Source organism: Physeter macrocephalus, chromosome 8 (genome assembly GCF_002837175.3).
Source record: "Physeter macrocephalus isolate SW-GA chromosome 8, ASM283717v5, whole genome shotgun sequence".
In the NCBI taxonomy this organism is placed as follows: domain Eukaryota; kingdom Metazoa; phylum Chordata; class Mammalia; order Artiodactyla; family Physeteridae; genus Physeter; species Physeter macrocephalus.
Genome location: NC_041221.1, coordinates 151,552,099 through 151,576,336, shown reverse-complemented (window position 1 = coordinate 151,576,336; position 24,238 = coordinate 151,552,099). Strand labels below are relative to the sequence as shown.

General features: G+C 37.3%; 1 protein-coding gene across 1 annotated transcript in view; it reads left to right on the top strand.

Moving 5' to 3' along the window:
- The first annotated feature begins 13,614 nt into the window (after window positions 1–13,614).
- SOX30 (SRY-box transcription factor 30) overlaps window positions 13,615–24,238 on the top strand; it is a 33,129-nt gene continuing 22,505 nt past the window's right edge. Inside the window, exons 1-3 of the mRNA XM_007115429.3 lie at window positions 13,615–14,929; window positions 16,918–17,157; window positions 18,378–18,557. Of these exons, the coding sequence (XP_007115491.1) occupies window positions 13,933–14,929; window positions 16,918–17,157; window positions 18,378–18,557 (1,417 nt within the window). The 5' untranslated portion in view covers window positions 13,615–13,932. The remainder of the gene's footprint in view (window positions 14,930–16,917; window positions 17,158–18,377; window positions 18,558–24,238) is intronic.

The window sequence follows — 24,238 nt, the reverse complement described above, 5'->3', positions numbered from 1 at the left end:
CCAATTTGGACTCCTTTTATTTATTTTTCTTCTCTGATTGCTGTGGTTAGAACTTCTAAAACTGTATTGAATAAAAGTGGCAAGAGTGGGCATCCTTGTCTTGTTCCTGATCTTACAGGAAATGCTTTCAGCTTTTCACTGTTGACTATGATGTTAGCTGTGGGTTTGTCATATATGGCCTTTCTTATGTTGAGGTATGTAGAACTAATGACTTTTTAAGGACTGGTACATTTAAGCTGAGTCTTGAAGGGTAGATATGAGTTTACCAGGCAAAGGACGAATATCTCAGAACACTAGGGATGATGGACCTTAAAGAGTATTTAGTGCAAACTCCATTCAACACATCCATTTCCTTCACAGTATTTTCCAAACCTGCCTCATTCCTTTCTATGACCTATGCCTCCAGCCAAGTCAAAGCCAACAGTGCTTTGGCCTCCTCACTTTGGTCAACAGTGATTATATGTAGTAGGATGTCCAAGATAAAATAAATGCGATAACCACATTTTTGCCAGCTGACCAAATACTCTTTTGATCAAAATAAGGTAATAAAGGACATAATAGGCACACTGTAAGGGGCCTTAAATATTTGTTCCTTTCTCAGCTTCTTTTCTCTCTTTTCCCATCTTTCCCATTTATTAACATTCTTACACTCTTATTTTAGGGAATACCAAAATTGAAAACCTATCACTTACTTTTATTCTTCTGATAGAAACGAAATAGAAACTGAAGGGCACCATGTAATAGAGACCAAAGAGCTCTACTTACTCTTTATTCAGTATTAAAACTATATTAGTTATCCTCTGCTGTGTTACAAATTATCCCCAAAACTTAGTGGTTTAAAACAATAATAAACATTTATTATCTCACATAGTTTCTGTAAGTCAGGAATTCAGTAGATTAGCTGGGTGCTTTCAGCTCATGGTCTTTCATGAGGTTGTAATTAAGATGTCAGCTGGGTGTATAGTCATTTGAAGGCTTGAATGGGGCTAGAGGATCTACTTCAAATATGATTCACTTACATGACTGTTGGCAAGAAGCTTTAGCCCTCTCCATGTGATCTCTTCATAGGGCTACTTGATACATAGAAGCAGGGTAAATTAGCAGAGAAAACATGAATCATTAGATGGTGTTAGTATAACTAGATTACTGTATGAAATTAACTTGGATTCCTATTTTATATCACATAAAAGTTCCATATAGATTAAAGGCCTAACTATAAAGGTAAAATTATAGAACTAATGGAAGAAAATATAATAGAATTTCTTTGAGAAATTTGGGATGGAAAAATACTTCTTAAACAAGACCCTAAAAGCCTAAAATATAAGGTGAAAAAATGATGGATGCAACCACGTTAAATTAAGGATTTCTGTTCAACAGAGGATGTCAGAGACGAACAGATGAGTCACAGATAAGATATTTGCAATGTTTGAATATCTGTAATAAACAAGGGACTCATGCATATCAACAAGGAAAAAGTGGAAAACACAATAATAAAGTGGCAAAGGGTCTTAATGTACACATCATTGATGGGGAAAGGTGAAAGACTAATAAGTTTATGAAGAGATGCTCAACCTATCTAAAGATCAGAGAAGTGCAAAATAAAACAACAATTGGATGCTTCTATACACCGATAAGATGGGCATAATTTATTGAACAAAACCAAGTGTTGGTAAGGAAGTTGGAAAAAGGAAATCCTTATGTACTGCTGTTAGAAGTTTGAAGTGAAATAGCCACCTGGGAGAGCAATCTGTTAGTGAAGAGTTGTATGCGCATACCTTCTGGGTATATCTGCAGAGCAACTGCTGTATAGGTTTATGAGGTCTTGTCCACAGCAACACTGCTTGTGGTAGGAGCTCACTAGAGGCATCCAATAGTCCACCATTACAGGAATGGAGAAGTAAAAAGTGATGCACAGAATGCATAATTCAGAAGCTCAGAACCAGATATACCTATATGACAAGGGTAATCTGTTTAAAATTGTGCTTCATAAGGGCAGAAAGTAGATCAGTGGTTTCCAGGGCCTGGGAAAAGGGGAATGGGGAGTAACTACTAATGGGTTTGAGGTTTACTTTTGGGATGATGAAACTATTCTGGAATCAGATAACGGTGATTGTTGCACAATGTTGTGAACATACTAAAACCCACTAAATTACACACTTAAAAAACACACTAAAAAAAAAAAATCAGGGCTTCCCTGGTGGCGCAGTGGTTAAGAATCCGCCTGCCAGTGCAGGGGACATGGGTTAGAGCCCTCGTCCGGGAAGATCCCACATGCTGTGGAGCAACTAAACCCATGTGCCACAACTCCTGAGCCTGTGCTCTAGAGCCCGTGAGCCACAACTACTGAGCCCACGTGCCTAGAGCCCGTGCTCTGCAACAAGAGAAGCCACAATGAGAAGCCCACGCACAAAAACGAAGACCCAACACAGCCAAAAATAAAGACAAATAAATAAAAGTTTTTTAAAAATCAGTGAACATATCCACTGTAGAAAATACAGATAAGCAAAAAAAATTCCAAAAAGTATGCTAAGTGAAAAAAATAAGAAACAAACTGAGTCTATATCTAGGATGACATGTGTAAATGAAAAAACAAATACATGTATACACAAAACTTTGTATATCACTAAATGATACATATATAACCGAGGTTCCATTAAGTATTTTAAAGGGGATGGGGGCTTCCCTGGTGGTGCAGTGGTTAAGAATCCATCTGCCAATGCAGGGGACACAGGTTCGAGCCCTGGTCCAGGAAGACCCCACGTGCCGCGGAGCAACTAAGCCCGTGTGTCACCACTACTGAGCCTGCGCTCTAGAGCCCATGAGCTACAACTACTGAGCCTGCGTGCCACAACTACTGAAGCCTGTGCACCTAGAGCCCGTGCTCTGCAACAAGAGATGCCACCGCAATGAGAAGCCCGTGCACCGCAATGAAGAGCAGCCCCTGCTCCCCGCAACTAGAGAAAGTCCACGTGCAGCAACAAAGACCCAACACAGACAAAAATAAATAAATAAATAAATAAATTTATTTTAAAAAATAATAAAGTGGGTGCCTGGGGGATGGAGGTGAGGGAGAGTAGAACTGGAACGGGAATGGAAATGGTGAATAAAGGAGAAGTGTCATAAAAAAATAAAATGACATGATATGACATGACATAAAATAAAACAGGAATGAGGACTGCAGTAGGTAGAATAATAGTGCCTCCAAAGATGTTTGTGTCCTAATCCTAGGAATGAGTGAATGTTTTACCTTATATGACAAAAGAGATTCTGCAAATGTGATTAGGGATTTTAAAATAGTGAGACTATTCTAGATTATCTGGGTGGGTCCAATGTAATCACAAGGTTATGTAAAAGATGGAAAGGGAGATAAATGAGCCAGAGAAGATGAGGTAGTGATGGAAGCCGGGGTTGGAGGGATCCAACTGTTAGCTTTGAAGATAGGAGAGGTTCGTGAGCCAAGAAAAGTGGGCAGCCTCTAGAAAGAGGAAAAGTTAAGGAATGGATTCTTTCCTAGAGCCTCCAGAAGGAATGCAGCCTTCGTGACATCTTGGTTTTAGTCCCATGTGACCCATTTCGAAATTCTTACCTAAAGAACTATGTATGTGTTGTTTTAAGCCACTACATTTGTGGTGGTTTGCTACAACAGCAATAGGAAACTAATACAGGGACTTGCACAAACCAAAAATAATAATCTGCTGGTCTATGGAAAACAATTAACTCAATTCTCTGTACTGAAAGCCTCCCCACCAAAGTCTATCTTCCCCCATAAACAATTAGCACTTGGTTCATTCTGTGTTTGTTCTAAGAATTACCATGGCACCTGTAATATGAAACTTCTAAAATGTAAGTTCAATTGAACTCATAATTTTTTAAAGATAAAAATACACCTTTTCCATTAATTACCATGGATATTTGGTTCCTGTTTGTATTAATCTGCTTGGGCTGCCCTAACAAAATACCACAAACTGCCTTGCTTAAACAATAGACATTTATTTTCTCACAATTATGGAGGCTGAAAGTGCCAGATCAAGGTGCAGTAGAGCTGGTTCCTGGTAAGAGCTCTCTTCCTGGCTTGTAGATGGTCATCTTCTCACTATGTCCACATACGGACTTTCCTCAGTGTGTTCTTGAGGTGATTACAGGAATGGAGAGTTCTCAGGTGTCTCTTCTCATAAAGATACTAATCCTGTCAGTTCAGGACCTCACCATTATGACCTCATTTAACCTTAATTACTTCCTTAGAGATCCCATCTCTAAATATAGACACACTGTGGGTGGGGGTGTAGGGCTTCAGCACAGAAATTTTGGGGGCCTCAAACATTCTGTCCACAACATTGTTTTATTGGATTCATTTTAAGTAACCTTCTTTGAGGACACTGCTGTGACCCTGAACAGTTTTGGTATGAATTTAAAATTTCTTTTAAAAAGGTAAGTTGTGTAAGGGAAGAGGAATCATTTGTCTTATTCCCTGTTATATTCCTAGTGCCTAGCACAGAGCTTGTCACATTCTAGGGGTTCAGTAAATATTTACTGCATGAATAAATCAGTCAGCGAATGGAAATTCTCCTCTAGGCCTTCCTTAGTCGATGGAAAAGAACCAATCCCAGAACTTTCTGTAACACGTTATCCATTAAGAAAAGAATATGGAATATATTAGTTTCCAAGGGTTGTTATAACAAAGTATCACCAACTAGGTGGCTTAAAACAACATTTATTCTCTCACAGTTCTGGAGACTAGCACATTCAAATCAAGACTGATTCCTTCTGGAAGCTCTGAGGGAAAATCTGTTCAATGCCTCTTCCTAGCTACTGGCGGCTCTCAGCAATCCTTGGCATTTTTTGGCTGGTAAATGCATCCCTCCAATCTCTGCCTCCATGGGTTTTTTTTTTGTTTTTTTTTTTTTGCGGTACGCGGGCCTCTCAGTGTGTGGCCTCTCCCGTTGTGGAGCACAGGCTCCGGACGCGTAGGCTCAGCGGCCATGGCTCATGGCTCACGGGCCTAGCCGCTCCGCGGCATGTGGGATCTTCCCAGACCAGGGCACGAACCCATGTCCCCTGCATCGGCAGGCGGACTCTCAACCACTGCGCCACCAGGGAAGCCCTCTGCCTCCATCTTTATGTCATCTTCTCTGTGTCCTCTCCTCTTCTTATGACACAAGTCATTGGATTTAAGGTTCACCCAAATCCAGTATGATTTCATCTCACTTGTTAAGTAATTAAATCTCCAAAGACCCTATTTCCAAATAAGGTCACATTGTGAAGTTCTGAACACTACAAGGAATCTGATGGCAGATAGATTTCCATCATTAAATAAATAAATAAATAACACTTCGTGCTATGCCTTATATAAACTGTCAAGGAACCAACTACTGAAATTAATATTTTATGTTATTTGACAATTATTATTGATGCCCTTCCATGAGAGATAAGAGAAGAGAGCAAGAGTCTATCAGACCCATTAGCAAATCAAAAGATAGCTTTCTGTGAATAGAAACTTTGTGTGAGTGGGGTTCAGATATTGAATTTAGCAGGTAAAAACTTCAAAGAAGCTATTAAGAATATGTTCAAAGAATTATAGAAAAGTATGATAATAAACAAATAGGAAATCAATAACTAGAAGTTATTAAAATTTGAAATTCTAGAGTTAAAAAGTACTACAATTAAAATGAAAATTTCACTGGACACCTCAAAAGTAGAATTGAGATGGCTGAAGAAAGAATCAGCAAGCCTGAAGATTAGATTGGATCAATAGAAATGATCTAATCCAAAGAATAGAGATAAAAAGGACTGAAAAAAAATGAACAGAGCATCAGAGACTTACAGGATAATGGTAAGGGTCCCAACATGTGTTAATGGGAGTCCCCAAAGGAGAAGAGAAAGCCAATGGGTAGGAAAAAAATAATACATGAAGAAATAATGGTTAAAACTTTTCCAAGTATGATTTAAGAGAAAACAAAACATACAATCCAAATCTCAACAAATCCCAAGTAGGATAAAAATAAAGAGAACCACACCTACACTTATTACAGTCAGACTCCTGAAAACCAAAAACAAAGAGAAAACTGTGAAAGGTGCAAAAGAAAAATGACTTACTATGTATGGAAAAAACAAAAGTATAATTACTGGCTGACTTCTTAGAAACAAGAGCGTAGTGGAATGACATATTCAAGGTGTTGAAAGAAAAACAAGTCAACCATAAATTCTACATCCAATTAAACTAGCCTTCAAAGATGAAGGTGAAATAAAAATATTTGCAGATAAACAAAAATGAGAGAAGTTGTTGCTAGCAGACATGCCTTCCAAAAAATACTAAAGGAAATGATGCTCGACAATAACTTGGATCTGTGGGAAGGAAAGAAGAATGTGGGAAATAGTAAATGTGTGGGTAAATATAAAAGACTACATAATTTTTCTCTTATTTTCTTTGAAAACCACAAGTTTGTTTAAGGCAATAAATATATTACTCTATTATTTGGTTTATAATATATATAGCCATAATATATATTATAATAATAGCATAAAGGAAGGAGGAGGAAATGGAGTTCTACTGGTGAAATGTTGCAATATTTTATCAGAATCAAGTCAGTATAGGAAGACTGTAGAAGACTGTGATAGGTTAAAGATGAATATTGTAATCTAAAGAGCATGCACATGTGTGTGCACACATATACTCTCATACACACACACTAAACCTCATAAACTCATCTAAAAAAATCAAGAGAGGAATTAAAATTGTAAGCTAAAAATGTCTGTATAACTAAAGGAAAGCAGTATAGGAGAAACCAAAGAACCAAAAGCACAGAGAAAACAAACTCCAGAACAACAGACACAATTCTAAGCATATCAATAATTACATTAAATTGTACTGGACTGAAAACTCCAATTAATAAGCAGAACAATCAGATGGGATTTAAAAGCATATTCTGTTTACAGGAGAAATACTTTATATTTAAAATACAACACATCAAATGTATTAGGATGGGAAAAGGTATACCAAGCAAACAGTAACCATAAGAAAACTGGAGAGGCTATATTAAAATAGATTTTTTTAAAAATTAATTTATTTATTTATTTTTGGCTGTGTTGGGTCTTCGTTTCTGTGCGAGGGCTTTCTCTAGTTGCGGCTAGTGGGGGCCACTCTTCATCGCGGTGTGCGGGCCTCTCACTGTTGGGGCCTCTCTTGTTGCGGAGCACAGGCTCCAGACACGCAGGCTCAGTAGTTGTGGCTCACGGGCCCAGTTGCTCCATGGCATGTGGGATCTTCCCAGACCAGGGCTCGAACCCGTGTCCCCTGCATTAGCAGGCGGATTCTTAACCACTGTGCCACCAGGGAAGCCCTAAAATAGATTTTAATAACAAAAATATCGCTAGAGACAGAGAGGGATATTTCATAATGACAAAAAGGTCAATTCATCAAAAAGTTACAACAATTACTAATATACTTGCACCTAACAAGAGAGCCCCAAAATATGTGAAGCAAAATTTGACAAAATCAAAGGAGAAATAGACCATTCAGTAACTATAGTTGATATTTCAATATTTCTCTCTCAATAATTGATAATACTAATAGAGATGACAAGAAGCAAATCAGAAAGTATACAGAATACTTGAATATTATTAAACAGCTAGAATGCTCTACCCAACAACAGTAGAATATACTTTCTTCTCAAGTACACATGAAACATTCTATAGAATAGACCATATGCAAGGTGATAGAACAAGTCACAATACATTTATAAGGACTGAAATCATACAAAGAATGTTCTTTGACCACAGTAGAAGTAAATTAGAAATAAAGAGCAGAAGGAAATCTGGAACATCTCCATAGAGCTGGAAATTAAACAGTACTCTTCTAAATAAATCATAGGTCAAAGAAGAAATCACCAGAGATATTATAAAATATCTTCTACTGAATGAACACAAAATCATGCCATAGGAAAAGTAATGGAAAGCAGGTAAAGCGGTGCATAGAGAGAAACTTACAGCTTTAAATGCTTCTATTAGAAAAGAAGTGATTTAAAATCAATAACTTAAAAAATCAACTAACTAAGCTTTCATCTTAAGAAGTTAGAAAAAGAAGAGCAAATCAAACCCCAAGTAAGTAGAATGAACAAAATAATAGAGCCCATAGCAGAAATTAAAAGAAAAAAAACAGCAGAACAATAGAGAAAATCAGTGAAACTGATGGTTGGTTCTTTGAAAAGACCTACGGAATTGACAAAACTTTAGTAAAATGACCAAGAAAAAAGAGAAAAGATACAGATTACCAAAATTAGGAATGAAAAGGAAACATCCTGAACTCTACAGAAATTTAAAAGATTATGAAGAAATATCATGAACAACCTTATGTCAACAATTTGATAACTTAGCTGAAATGGCCAAATTCATAGACAGAAATTATCAAATTGACTCGAGAAAAAATATAAAATCTGAATAGACCTATATCAAATAAAGACATTAAATTATTTGACTTACTAAAAAATCTTCCTACAAAGGAAAGTCCAGGCCCAGATGGCTTTACTGGTGAACTTTATCAACATTTAAGGAATTGATAATACCAATACAACACAAACCCTTTCAAAACTAGAAGTGAATGGAACACTTTCCAGCTCATTTTACCCTGATACCAAAGTTTCAAAGATAGAAGAAAACTACAGACCAATATCCATCATGAATGTAAATGCTAAAATTCTTAAAAGAATAGTAACTGTGTATAATACTGTATAAAAAAGATTATACATTATGACCAAGTAGGTGTATCCACTAAGGCAGTCTAGTTTAACATCTATCAATTAATGTAATACATGTAGTAGTAACAGACTAAAGCAGGGGTCAGCAAACCACAGCTCAGAGACTGAATCTGGCATGACTTTTGTTTTTTTAAATAAAGTTTGATTGGAAAACAATCATGCCCACTCATTTACGCGTGTTCTATAATTGCTTCCATTCTACAATAACAGAGTTGATTGGTTGCAACAAAGATCATATAGCTCACAAAACCAAAAATATTTACTATATGGCCCTTACTGGAAAATGTTGCTGACCCCTAGACTAAAGGGGAATATGACAATCTCAAAATATGTAGAAAAAGCTTTCGATAAAATATCAATATTTACAATACATCAGAAATCAAATCATTTGCAACTGTGTAAATTTAAAATGAAAAAATTTAGATGTGAATTTAAAAAAAGAAAAAGCATTTGATAAAATGCAGCAAACATTCATGATAAAGCTCTCAACAAACTAGGAAAGAAGAGAAAGAAACATCTTTAATTTGATAAAAGGCAGCTACATAAAACCTACAACTAACATCACGCTTAAACATAAAAGACATTGCTTTTCTCCTGACACTAGGTACAAAGCAAAGATGTCCACTCTCACCACTTGTATTCCACAGTAGACTGGAGCTTCTAGCCAGTGCAGTAAGGCAATGAATACAAAATCAATACATAACCAACTAGAAATGAAATTAAGAAAACAATTACATTCATAACAGCATCAAAAATTAAAGTATTTAGAGTGAAGTTAACAAAAGAAGTGCAGAACTGTACACTGAATATTATATACAACATTGTCAAGAAAAATTAAAGACTGAAATAAATGGACATATATCCCATGCCTGCAAACTGAAGACTCAATATTGCTTAGAAGTCCATTTTTCCAAAACTGATCTATAGATCCAGTGCAGGCTACCTAAATCAGCAGGCTTGTTTTTGGTGAAAATTGATAAGCTGATACTAAAATTTATATGAAAATCTAAAGGATCAAGACTAACCAATATGATTTTGAAAAAGAGCTAAATTTGAGAACTTATATGACATAATCCCCAAATTTACCATAAAGATATAGTAATCAAGACAATGTGGTATCAGCATAAAGACAGACATAGATCAGAGGAACCGAACAGAGTTCAGAAATAAAGCCATGCATATATTGTCAATTAATTTTCAACAAAAGTATTAAAGTAATTCAATGGGAAAAGGATAGTTTTTTCAACAAACGGTACTGAAACAACTGTAGGGTGTTAGGTAAGGAACTAGTTCTTTCTTTGCATAAAAAATAACTTGAAATGGATCATAGTGCTAAATGTAAGAACTAAAACTAAACTCTTTTAGAGAAAATCACGAGAGAAAAATCTTTAATCTTAGGTTAGGCAGTGATTTCTTAAATATAATCAATGGCATATTGACAAATTAGACTTCATCAAAGGTAAAAATATTGCTCTTCAAAAGACACTACTAAGAATGAAAAAAAAAAGCAGAACAAAAAGACAAGCCACAGACTGGAAGAAAATATTTTCAAAACATATATCTAATAAAGAACTTATATCCAGAATGTATTAAGAATCCTTAAAAATCAAAAATAAGAAAATCAACAACACAATCTAAATAATAGGCAAAAGAAACTTTAACAACTAGGCAATAAAGGTATATGAATAGCAACTAAGCACATGAAGAGATGCTCAACATTATTATTCACTGTGGAAATGTAGTTTTAAAACACAATTTACTATTATATACTACTACTATAATATATTCTATATATACTATATAGAATGGATAAAATTTAAAATACTTTTTTTTTTTTTTTTTTTTTGTGGTACGCGGGCCTCTCACTGTTGTGGCCTCTCCCGTTGCGGAGCACAGGCTCCGGACGTGCAGGCTCAGCGCCCATGGCTCACGGGCTCAGCCGCTCCGCGGCATGTGGGATCTTCCCGGACCGTGGCACGAACCCGTGTCCCCGGCATCGGCATGTGGACTCTCAACCACTGCGCCACCAGGTAAACCCTTAAAAGGGTTTTGACACCAAATATTGGAGAAGAGGTAGAGAAACTGGGACCCTTATATGTTGTAGGTGGAAATGTAAGATGATACATTTTGCAAAGCAGTTTGGCAGTTTTGTAAAATGTTATACATAAACTTACCACATAACCTAGTAAGTCTGCTCCTAGGTGCCTACCCAAGTGAGATGCAAACCTATGTCCCCACAAATATTTATACATGAATGGGCATCATATTCATAGCAGCCAAAACCTAGAAATAATCCAAATGCTCATCAGCCAGTCAATGGATAAACAAAATGAGTGGGGGCCATCTTCCAATAAAACATCCCTGAATAATTAGATATTTCCATACTATGGAATACTACGCTGTAATAAAAAGAACTACTGATACATTAAACTGGGATGAACCTCAAAAACATTATGCTAAGTTAAAGAAGCCAGACATATAAGCCTACACATTATTTGATTCTATTTATATGAAATTTCTAGAAAAGGCAAAATTATAGAGACAGAAAGCATATAAGTGGTTGTTTGGGGTTGAAGGTGGGAGCATATATTTACTGCAAAAGGGAACAAGAGGATTTTTTGAGTTACCTTACCCCAACTTTTTTGAGTTTATGAAAATGTTCTGAAACTGGATTGTAGTGATGGTTACACAACTTTAAATATTTATTAAAACACATCAAATTGTACATTTAATTGTAAACATTATATATAAATCAAACCTCAGTAAAACAGTTTTTTGTTTTTTAAAAAAGGTTGCTTTCTGCTTAAAATATACTCCCCATATACTATTTGCACTATCACAGAGGACTGACACATCACGTGCTTTGAATTACTAATTCAGATTGGAATATGTATTAGTCTTGCACAAAATCAACACTAACATGATTTATTCCTCTGCCTCTTTCACTAGCCTTTGTTTTGTCAGTGGTTCTCAAAGTGTGGTTCAGGGACTGACTCTTTCAGAGTGTCTGCTAGGTTAACACTACTTTCATAATAATTCTAAGACAATATTTGCCTTTTTTACTTCATACTCTCATGAGTGTACAGTGAAGCTTTCTAGAGCCTATATGGCATGAATTACAACAAACTGAATCAGAAGCAGCCATGAGAATCCAACTTTTTTTTTTTCAACTAAGTCAGACAGTAGATTCACAATTCCACTCTTCTAATTTGGGGGAAAACATAGTTTTATCATGATAATGTGTTATGTTAATATGTAATGGGTTTATTATAGATACTTAAAATGAATTGATAACTATTCATTAATGAATGAATTAAAATGAATTGATAACTATACTAGTCCTCAGTTTTTATTTATAATATGGCAAATATTGATAGCTAAAACCACATAAATAAAAGCTCTTTGGAATCTTCAATCATTTTTGTGGATATGAAAGGTTCCTGAGATAAAAATTTGAGAACCACTGCCCTTGACTACCTGCCAGTTGTAAGAACTCCTATTTGCCACATTTGACAACAGGGCATTAGAAAGAGAGTTGGGTCAGGTCTTCTTTGAGAGCTAACTTGTTCTGGTGGCAAAAAATTATCTGCTTCAAGATAAATCTATAGCTTTTAATCAGGACATCACTTAGAATTGTAACAAATGTTAATACAAGATTTCTTCTTTCTCTTGGTGATATTTAATGGAAACAAACACAATACAGTACTAGTAAAAGGAGAGGCATAAGCACTCGAAGGACTTGAAGCAATGCCTAGCAGAAAAGCAAGCCCTTAATATAGGTAGTGATTACTATTTTATTATTAGACTATGACAGTCTTTATTCATTCAACAGGTATTTATTGAATGTCTACTATATGCCAGGCTCTATGGTTGGCATTGGAGATTTACAAAACACAATCGGCCCTCAAGGAGTATATAGTAAAGTGGAGGAGGCAGCAGAATAATGCCATAAAGAAATATGTAACTACGAATTGTGGTAAGAACTTTAAAAGAGATGATAGAGGTACGAGTCCATAAAGGAGATTTGACCTGATTTTCAGAGTCAGAGAATACGTCTTTGAGGAATTACTAGTTGAGTGCAATTCGGAATAGGATCAGGAGGTGTTAAGGAGACACAAGGGAGAAATACAAGTGAGGGCATATTCAAACATCTTTGAAGTAGGAGAAAGAATGATGAGAGGCGGTGTAGCTAAAGCTGGGGCTAGAGTGGTAAGTAGAACTACAGCCCAAGCCATTTGAGGCCTTACGGACCTTGCCAAGACTATTAAACCTTTACTGCGTGGCCTGAGAAGATTTTTTTTGGAGAGAGGGTGTGGGAGGACTAGATTTGTATTTTTCAAAGATTCTTGGCAGCTGGAGCATAGTGGGACAAAAGTGAAAAGCAGGGAGACTATTTACAGAGCTATAGCAGTATCCAGGTGAAAGATGATGTAAGAGCAGAACAGAGTAATGGCGGGAGAAACCGAAAGAGGTGGATGAATTTGGGATGTATTTTGCAAGCAGGGCCCACAGGAGTGGTGATAAATGAAAAGTTTAACTAGCACAGTAATGGCCGAGTCGAACACTCTTCCCAGCAAGATCAGCTAAGGGGGTTATTGAGAAGTTGCAAAATTTGCCTTCTTTTCCCTTGGCACAAATCCAAAGACCCCGGTGAGGGTCAGGGCCCACGGGGTATTCTGGAATTGCAAACCACGCGTACAAGGCAGGGATCTCCAGCTCTTGTGAAGAACTCACACGGCTTTATCTCCTGGAGGTTAGTGGCGTGGAAGCGCTCTGTTTCCTGGGCAACGCCATTGTCGGGCGCTCCGGACGGGGAAAGGGTAACTAAGGACAACGGCCGGAAGAGAACTCCGGAAGAGAGGGAGAGTCACAGGGGGAAAATGGGCAGCACGTGCCGCAGCCCAGGCCGTAGCGGGTGATTCGAGGAGTCGGCACCAGGGGTGCGTGGAGGGCGGGAGGAGCCGGAGAACGTGCCTGTGATTGGCGGGCCGGGGGTGGGGGTACCAAGACGCTTGTGGTTGGGCGAGGCCAAGACCAAGGGCTGCTTTTTGAACCGCGTAGGGTTCTGGGTAGCAAAGGCCTTGGAAGGGTCTTAACTGAAAGGGGGAGGGGAGAAGGTCGCCAACAAACGGCTGAGGTCACAATCCGGGCCGGCACTAGGCCGGGGCGTCTCCCTCCCCCCATGGAGAGAGCCAGGCCGGAGCTCCGCCAACTGCCGCGGGCGACCCCGCCGCGCCCGCTGCGCCCCGCTCCGCCCCCGATGCCTGTCGAGGGCGCCTCCTTTCGGGCAGCGGCCGCGGAGCCCTCTGCGTCGCCGCCCGCCCCGTGCGCGGCCGCCATTGCGACCGTAGTCTCGTCGTGCGGGGAGGCTCCGGCGTCGGGCGTACAGCCCGCGGCACAGCGGGTGCTGCAGGTGAACCCGGAGCAGGTGTTACTGTTGCCGCCTGGGCCACCATTGCCTCTGGCCTGGGAGGAAGGCGCAGCCGCCTCTCCCGCGCAGGCGCGGCTGCTGCAGCTGAGGCCCGACCTGCTACTGCTGCCGCCGCCTTCGGCGTCCGAGGGCGCCCCCTGCAGGCCTCATTTGCACCCGGTGCAGCCCCGGCCGGTGCACGTTAAGGCAGAGAAGCAGGAGCCGGACCCCAGCTTGGATCCGTCAGTGGGACCTCGGAGGGCCATCAAGGCGGGCCCTAAGGCCTCCAGGGCGGCAAAGGCGGGAGGCCCCGGGCCGGCCCTCGACAGCCCACGAGGGGACGAGAAGGGCAAGTTGGAGGAGGAGGAAGAGGTCATGAGCTACACGGCGAAAGGCGGGGAAGGCAAAAGCCTGGCGGCTATCAGAGAAGGAGTCATCAAAACGGAGGAGGCTGAGAGACTCCGCGAGGACTCCAGGCTCGGCACAGAGCCCGCGTCCAGTGGCCTGGTCCATGGCAGCAAAGATGTCATCCTGACCCAGCCGTCCAGTGCCTTTGGGCCGCACCAGCAAGAGCTTAGGATCCCTTTGACTCTTCACACCGTGCCCCCTGGGGCCCGGATCCAGTTTCAGGGACCTCCACCTTCAGAGCTGATACGATTGACCAAGGTCCCCTTGACACCGGTGCCTATTAAAATGCAGTCCTTACTGGAGCCTTCTGTAAAAATTGAAACCAAAGATGTCCCGCTCACCGTGCTTCCCTCAGATGCAGGTATTAGACGGCAAGGGAATCAGTCTGGTTTTCAAACTTCGTCTATTGCCCCGTAGCTGACATGTCAGCTGTTGAGAAGCATAAATTAGAAAAATAAAATCATGGGTTCAGGGCAAAGTCTGCAAAGGTACCATTTCTGACTTGTACATATACCAGTAAAATATGCTAACACGTTCAAGATTCCCAAACATTAAAAATAATTATTTTTTTAAGACCCAGTGAAGGATGAGATTTAGATGTGACTAATGTTTATACGCAAAAATAGAAATGTTCTTGCTAGATAACACAAAGCCCTCAGTTTATATGCTACAGATAATCAACATTTTAAAATATTGTATTATAGTAGCTCAGTATTTTTACATGTTATCAAGAAACAAGAAAAAATAGTGTTTAATGAAAAAATAAACAGGAAAGTTTATACTGGATTTAGAGGTGATTTATCTTCTTTAAAAATGAAGAGTAAACATTTTCTAGGAGAAAACTACATAATTAATTGTAATGGTATTCTAAAAGCTAAGGACTTATAGAAATATAGAAAATGAAAACACTGTAGAATAAGTTGTTTTAAAAGAAATGACCACAGTTACAGTAGTAACAATTACAAGTAGATTTTTTATTTCTATCCATTATTTCCAAATATATAGCTAGAAAATTCTTATTTTAAGATTTAATTCAGACAGAATACTATGGTAGTAAATGTCAATGGAAAGTCATATTAATCCAGTTCATATCTTCATTGACTTTTATCTTTATTGTTTTCTTATTTTCTTTACTGATTCTTCCTCCCCACCCCTCCCTCTTGCTTTTTTTTTTCTAAAATTTTATTGGAGTATAGTTGCTTTACAATGTTGTGTTAGTTTCTGCTGTACAACAAAGTGAATCAGCTATACGTATACATATATCCCCTCTTTTTCAGATTTCCTTCCTATTTAGGTCACCACAGAGCACTGAGTAGAGTTCCCTGTGCTATACAGTAGGTTCTCATTAGTTACCTGTTTTACACATAGTAGTGTATACATGTTGATTCCAATCTCCCAATTCATCCCATCCTCCCCTTCCCCCTGTGGTACCCATATGTTTCTTCTCTCTACATCTGTGTCTCTATTTCTGCTTTGCAAATAAGTTCATCTGTACCCCATCCTCTTGCTTTTTATCGTCAGTAATTTTTAAACTTTGTTTTCATTTTATAAAGGAGAGAAAGGGGAAGCTTTCTTTATAATACTTATTTCATCCTTTGTGCATTTTAAAATTTTATATATCAAGTAATCCTAAAATAAAGAGAAACAATATATGAAGTTTATAGGCAGTGGTTTTTGATGAATTATGTAAGAGATGTGAATTTAAACAACTTCCTTTATTGTAATTTCAGCTGTCTCTGTGACTTTCAAAAAGTCACTTTTCTTATTTTCCTCTTATTTATTCTCCTGGGACATGGAACTAGTGTTAGTGACCCACCTTGGCAGGTGCTTCACCTTCATAACGAAATATAAATAATATAGTATATTAATATTATAAGTATTTTTGCTTGAATGGGCACTCCAGTGGCATGTAAATGAGTTTCTTTAAACATTTAGGGTACACCCACCTAGTGCTAGGATTATAGTCATTAATAAGTCATAATTCCTGTCCCCGAGTAATAGAATATTTTAATGGGAAATAAACTAAATGTTAATTATTGTGAGAGATATTAATATAGCTCAAAGAAGTAGTAAGCCAGCAGTTTACTGTGTCTTCAACATTATTACTTCCACAGTATCTTCAACAATATTATTCTTTTTGAGGAAGAGAAGAGTCTTTCTAAGCCACAGTTTAGAATGTTGAGTTCAGGGGTTATGAGGAATTCTGGAATGCTGGCAGTTCCTTGGCTATATTGAAGTGTATATTTTCTCCAGATATTTAAAAAGTAAATATAGGTGGAAGTGCACTTCACTTTAAAGTTGTGTGTGTGTGTGGCACATTAATTTAGTCTCTTAATTTTTGTCATGTAGGAATACCAGATACTCCCTTCAGTAAGGACAGAAATGGTCATGTGAAGCGACCCATGAATGCATTTATGGTTTGGGCAAGGATCCACCGGCCAGCACTAGCCAAAGCTAACCCAGCAGCCAACAATGCAGAAATCAGTGTCCAGCTCGGGTTAGAGTGGAACAAACTTAGTGAAGAACAAAAGAAACCCTATTATGATGAAGCACAAAAGATTAAAGAAAAGCACAGAGAGGAATTTCCTGGTAATCAAACGAAATGAACAAAGCCTCTTTCTAACTTCTTTAAATTTATTTAGGTAAAGAATAGGTTAGGTTGAGACTGAAAGACAAAAATGTAATTTTTTTCTAATCTGATATGTACAATAGAGAAAATACTGGCTAATATTACAGTAATGATTTAATTGATACTGGGCATAAGTTTCCTTAAACAGAACAAAGTAGAGGGATATCTGGTCTCATATTTGCCAACTAATGCAAACCTGGGGACAAACAGTTTTACTGTCGTTTTGATTAAATATATAAATATAAACGTAATGAAGGTAAAGCTCCAGAGTTCTAGGCTATAATTTTTCAAATATGCTAGAAAATGAAGTTCAAATCAGAGCAACAGAGAAAATATGCAGGGCACGCTGCAGGCATTAACACCATGCTCCATTTTAATATTATATGGTTATCAGAATATAGTGCTGCCTTCTGATTGATAAATTTATCCTCATCATGATGTAGTTTGAAATAAATTCTGATTCTCTCCCCAGCAATGAGGACATTGATATTAAGCTTGGTAAAAGCACAGTGTATGCCCAACGTATTGTGCATGGTGGGCAAAGAATAACTATTTTTCTAAAGTAATAGCAGAAAGGTTCTGGGGGGAATCGTCAGAGCAGCGGTTACAGGGAACCAGTGATTCTCTTGGTTATACAGTGGCTACAACTGCCCTAACTCCACTTTTCTGAGTTTGGAAGGAAATTGGGTGGTTTGTGGACTTGGAGACTGCCAAGTCTAAGAGAGTGACTCTCTTCCCGAAGAAGGCATAAAAATAGTGACTGGTCATTAGTAACCACTTCATCATAATATATAGATAATTGTGTCTTATAGAAAGTGAGGAAACAGGAGGAGACAAATAGTATCTTACTGGGGCATTGTTTTATGGGTAGAGGAAAAGCTTTGGGATTCAAAGTCAGTGCCTTTAATGCTGATTTTACTATAAATTCATTATGTGTCTTCGGATAAAAGACATTTGCCCTTTCTCTTCCTTTGAATTATGGGTTACAACATTGGCCACTAGTTAGGAGCCGTATGGATATATATGCTAAAATGCACAGAAATAGTATCATAGAGCTGGAAAAGATACTTTAGACAATTAAGTCTTAGAAGTGTTTTGGACTTTTAATGTGAAAAGAACTATTTCAAGGCTAAATAGTATCTATATGTTCAAATTAAAAATAGTTTATCTTCTTTTCTAGGTTGGGTTTATCAGCCTCGTCCAGGGAAGCGAAAACGCTTCCCTCTAAGCGTTTCCAATGTACTTTCTGGTACCACACAGAATATCATCTCTACAAATCCAACAACAGTTTATCCTTATTGCTCACCTACCTACTCTGTGGTAATTCCCAGCCTACAGAACACCATCACTCATTCAGTTGGTGAGTTGGTTTTATTGTAGATTACACATTTTTTAATGGCTGTGTGATAATTTTACCTCTTAACTTGAAATTTTGTTTCTGTTAGCTTAAGAGTTTAGAACAACGTTAAGAAAAAAATCAAAAATAGAGTGAAAACATTAAATCAGAGAAAGAAAGATTTCAGTAGACATCAAAGCCCTTGGTTTGCTAGAGTAGCAAATATTCTATGTCAGACCTTTTAAGCAAATCAGGATGAGTCCATAGATTATGCAGATAATGCAGGAAATGACTGAGGTAATTCAATAGGAAATAGGTATGTGTTTTTACTATTAGCATAAAAGAATGCCTTGCTGATGGGGTATGAGGCATCCTGTCCTGGAATATAGTAATGGTGACTGATCTCTTAAGACCATTTTTTTTTTGCTGCCCTAGAAAAGCAATGGAAGTAATCTATCTTCTACCAGATATTTCGTTCATTACATTGTCTTTCCCTAAATTTCTCCTCTATTATCAGTTCTTCACAACATTCCTGTCTTTTGCTTTTAAGAACCCAAAATTGAGAATCTAGTATCTTAAGAACTTGTTATAGGTCTATCCATCATTAGTTTGTTCTTCCAGAGCCTATTTTAGTCATCTCTTAAGCAGAGCTTTGTACGTTCACTACTTGCTATCACTTATCCTGAAACTACTGTTCTTTCCAGTTTCTACCTCCTCATATCTATGTGCTGAGAGGTTTAGATATCTTGAAAATTAACTTATTATATCTTAGGCATTTTCAATTTTTTTCCCGTGTATTATTATAGCAATGGATACCAACAAAGCCACATTCGGGGTATCTAGGCTCAAGGCAAAGAAGGCTGATCCTATCACCCTGTTCTCTCCCAGAACTGTCAGGCACTTTCACCCTTTGCTATTTGGTAGTATCTCTTTTAATCCTGTATTTCAATCTAGGCTTAATTGTGCTTTTTTTTTAACTTACCTTGTTTTATCTGTTATTTATGATTTACACTTTTATCATCTGTTTCTTCTCTTTACCCCTTTTTCTAAGACCCCTCTTCCATGTGATTCTATCCACAGTTAAATGCTGTATGTTTTCTCTCCCCAGAAATATATTTATCAGTGTTCTTACTTGAGGCAGCTGACAGTTTTATACAATATATTAATTTTATGCAATTCTGAGCAAAGATTTGGGGAGATAGAAAGTGGTAGAGCTCTTGCATCCATGATGTTTTATTTAAGTATGACAAGCAATATTACAGGAAGCATTTCAGAGCCATATACAAAGTAATCAAATCTAAGGATAATGATCTTTTGTTTGCTTTTTTCTTTTTAAATTTTTCTTATTTCTAGTAATATGTAGTATCAGTAAAGATTTAATTCTTGGATCTCAAATGATTAAAAAAATCATTATCTTTTAAGTATAAAATTTGGGAATTATTTTCCCAATATATAAAGTTATATGTATAATAATTATATATATATATATATATAATAGTTATGTAATAGTTATGATGAGATTTATTGGCTACGCTGGTGCCCAATCGTACAACTTTTGAAATATGTTCTTTTAGTTTGTACTCATCAGCTTGGCATTATATTACTTGGAGGAGTTGTTATCAGTTGCCAATTTGGAAATTTCACTATATATTTTATATTCTAAATCATTTATAAAACTGTTAAATAAGAACAAATTATAGCACAAATCCCTAAGAGAATCTACTTTTAATCGCTTATTATCTACAGATACAAATTTTTACACCATCCCTTTTTTTGTTTCTTTCAACTAATTTTATATTATATTCTAAACATAAAGTCATGGTAATCGTGTTTTTCAAACTTGTTTTGTTTATTCCCATGGAAGAAAGATATCAAGTTAGTGAGGTATAATTTATTTCTTATCAGAAAAAAATTTGTTCTCTTTTTTCCTAGCAACCTTTATACACTAATACATTGTATAGATTTCATCACCTTTTCAAGTGTAGAAAATAGACTCACCAAACTATAGTTCTCAAGTTCACTACTTCCAATAACAAGTTCACTACTTCCAATAACTTGGAGTTATGTTGACTTTCCAAAAATGCTCTGGCATAGCATTTTTGGCAAAGAGACCATTTGTATTATTTACTTCATCTAATATTTTCTCAGTTCTAACTTTGAGTTTCTCTAAAATTCTTCAGTGAATGCCACCTAAGATCTTGTGATATTGTGATCTTGTGAGCTTGTCTCCTGTTTCTAGTTTCTGAAAGTACTTACAGCCGGATAGTCCAGAATACTTTTTAGATACTTTCTTTATCATATGTCTTTGTTGCCAGTTATGCCAGCATTTTCATTTATATTAAGTGATCAAATTTATTTATTTTAAAGTATTCTGGAAGTTTGGTAGAAGCTATATTTATTTTAGCCTGGCTTTTAAATGTCAATTTTATATATTTAGGAATTTTCTGGTGAGATTATTTCATTTTCTACATTTTATTTCTCAAACCTGAAATGGGTTTTCCTTATTACATCTAAACTCAGTTGACATCTTTCACTCTTCTGAATTCATACATTTTCTCTAAATTTTTACTTTAAAAATGTTTACTACTATTTTAATTTTTTGGTAGTAAACATGTGATATGATTTTGGTTTACCCATCTATTCTTATTTAACAGATATAGAACAAAAAAAACCCTCCAACATTCTGATACTGTTATTATAATGCAAAAAAATCTGGTCTTGTCCCTGACTTAAGATCAGTTCTAGCAAAGTTTTATATCCATAAGAAACAAAGATATGGCTTGAAAATTCCTTGAAAAGTGATGTAGCTCATTATTGTAGGTTTTCTTATGAGGCAAGGAAGGTGGAATCTTATGGTTCAAACTATTAGTAAGTCTTCTTAGGTTCCTCATTACCATTTCTGTCCCCAAAGTCCCATCTTTCTTAGCAGTTGTCTAACTGTTCTTCCCAAGTCTCCATTTCCCATCTCTGTCTCTATGTCTCTGCCTCTTACTCTATTTCTCTCTGTCCTCTCCTCCTCTCTATGCCTCTGTTTCTCTCTCCTCAGCCATATGCTCGTCCTCCTGTTCTTCTTTCTACCTCTATACAAGTTTTTCTTTTAGAGAAATTTGGTCTATCCTCAGTTTATGCCATTCTCTACTCCTTCCTGTTCATCCCAGTCACACAGCAAAAGCCTGGTTGCATCCTTCATCCATTCAACACAGGCAGTAGAGTCTTCCTCTTTAGGAGTGGGTGGGAGAGATTTGCCAGAATTGTTGAAAGTTATTAATAACTTTAATTTTTTTCTTTTGTTCTTATCATATTGTACTATAGATCTAAAATTCTGCTCTGTACCTCATGTAACAATTAGATAATGCTAGCTGCTTCAACACTCACCTAAACGTAACGATTTAAACAGAATCATGGTTTATTTTTTTACCCATGTAAAGTCCAAAATAAGTATTTCTGGCTTTCTTCCAAGGGATTCATGGACACAGTTTTCTTCTACCCTATGGCTCTTCCATCTTTGATATGTAGCATCCAAGTGTGCATGACCTGCGGAAGGGAAAAGAGCATGGAGGATCATGCATGAGAGTTTTTTATGGGCCAGTTTCAGAAATGGTGCATATCACTTCTTACATTCCATTGGTTAGCCTGAGCCACAGGACCACTTCTAACTGCAAGAGAGGCTGAGAAATGTAACCTAGCTGTATGCTAGAAGGAGAGAAACCAGGTGACTGGCTGGTCTTTTCCATGCTTTATCTACAGTGTGATACATTAGATCTCTGCCCTTTCCACAAGTCTTCCCTATTCACTGACAGTTTATCAGTGATGACTAGGTGTTGCAGACTTTAACCTCTTGTTTAGCAACATGAATTTTGACATTTAGGACATCTTCATTATACTACCATATAACTCTCTATGCATCTGATTTATCTGATTTTTTACCTCAGGCCAAAATGGTGCTTGACACATGTTAGTTGCTTAGTGAATATTTGTTTAGTTAAATGAATGCATGATTTTATCACCTCATGCCTCACTGGTACCCCTTATTTTATAAAAATATCTTTGGTAGAAAAGAACATTTGCATCAGATAAAAGATGAGTCCCTTCCTTCTTCAATAACTGAAATAATATCATTGTTCTCTACGGCTCCTATAATTTGTGTTTCCTTTGCCTAAAATGACCATACTTCTTTTCTGAGGACTAAGAGCCTCCTGTACTGTACAGGAAAAAGAAATCTGTGTCAGAGGTATATTTTAGGAGCAGATGTCTTGAGTGCAGTGATAATTCAGTGAATAAAACTGAGAGATTTTACAGGTCAGCCTGGCTTCATAGTTGCATAGAGATTTTCCTTATACCAGATGAGTGGTAGAGGTTCTGTCAGCTATAGGTTTATTTGTTAGTTTGTTTTTTCTTTCACCTACTCATACCTTTCTTAACTATTATTAACCAGGTTCTGTGCCAGGTAATGGGGATACAAACATGAATTAAACTGTTCTGCTCTTGAGCTCCCAGTTTTGTGATTGTGGTAAGGGTGGCAGACCTGCAAATTTACACTATTTTATGATATGTGATAGATTTATAGGTTCTGAGGGAACCTGAAGAGGGAAATTATGTTTGATTAATCAGGAAAGGCCTCAGGCCTGTGCCTCACAGATTGGAGGGCTAGTCCATGTAACCCCATTAACTGAGAATCAGTACAGCTTCATCTACACCCTGCTCCTGTGTTGCCTCTACTTCACTGGGTCAGAGGCCAACTTGAAACAGTTATACCCCTTAATTCCCTACCTCCAGGTTTAAGGGGGAGGAGGGGTAGTTATTTGACTTATCTGGAGAGAAGGAAGGAGAGGAAGGTGTTACCTGGCCAAGGCTGAGAGAAGATTCACAATCCTTTTGGCCTCTGACAGAAACATTTCTCATCACGGGGTCTGTTCTTGGACTGCATCTTCTATATTAACAGAGAGCTAACTGCATTGAAATAAACTAGATCATGAATCTATTGCTTTGGCTTCTCTCTGTATTTCTGTGGAAAAGTTAAGTTAAATTTAGGCTAAGTGTGTCATTTGGATAACTCAGCAACTCGGTCAGCAGTCCTCTCTTCTTCAGGATCAGAAAGATCAAATACATGATTATTTCACTTGCCTCTAAAAATTCTGCTATATCCATCATGCCCTGCTGTGATAATATTCCTTTCTTATCTGTCACAAATTGCTGACTTATGGCAAGTCTTAGTCTCACTTGGGAATTTCCTTATGTATTCATATTGAATGTAATAAAGCAAAATAATTTTACTGATTGTTTCTTTAGTTTTTTCCAATTAAAAAATTAAATGTCATTTATAATTTAGTTTAATATAGAGACGTATACAAAATAAAAGAAAAATGACCCATACCACTATGATGAAACCTCTATTAATATGTAAAATAGAATTGATATATTTAGAGAACAGAAAATTCAAGTAGTACCAATAGGTATAAAATTAAAGTCTGGTGTCCCACCGCCCTGTCCCCTCTTCCAGATGACCACCTTTTAAAAGTAACCACTATCAGTAGTTTCATATTATTTCTTTTAGAAACATTTATATATATGTACCAGCATTTGTGTGTATTTGTCTTTCACTCAATCACTCAATCATTTTATTCATTTATTTATTTATCCAAAAAATATTTTTTAAGAGCCTATTCTGTGCCAAGCAGAATTTTGAGCCCTGGGGATACATACAG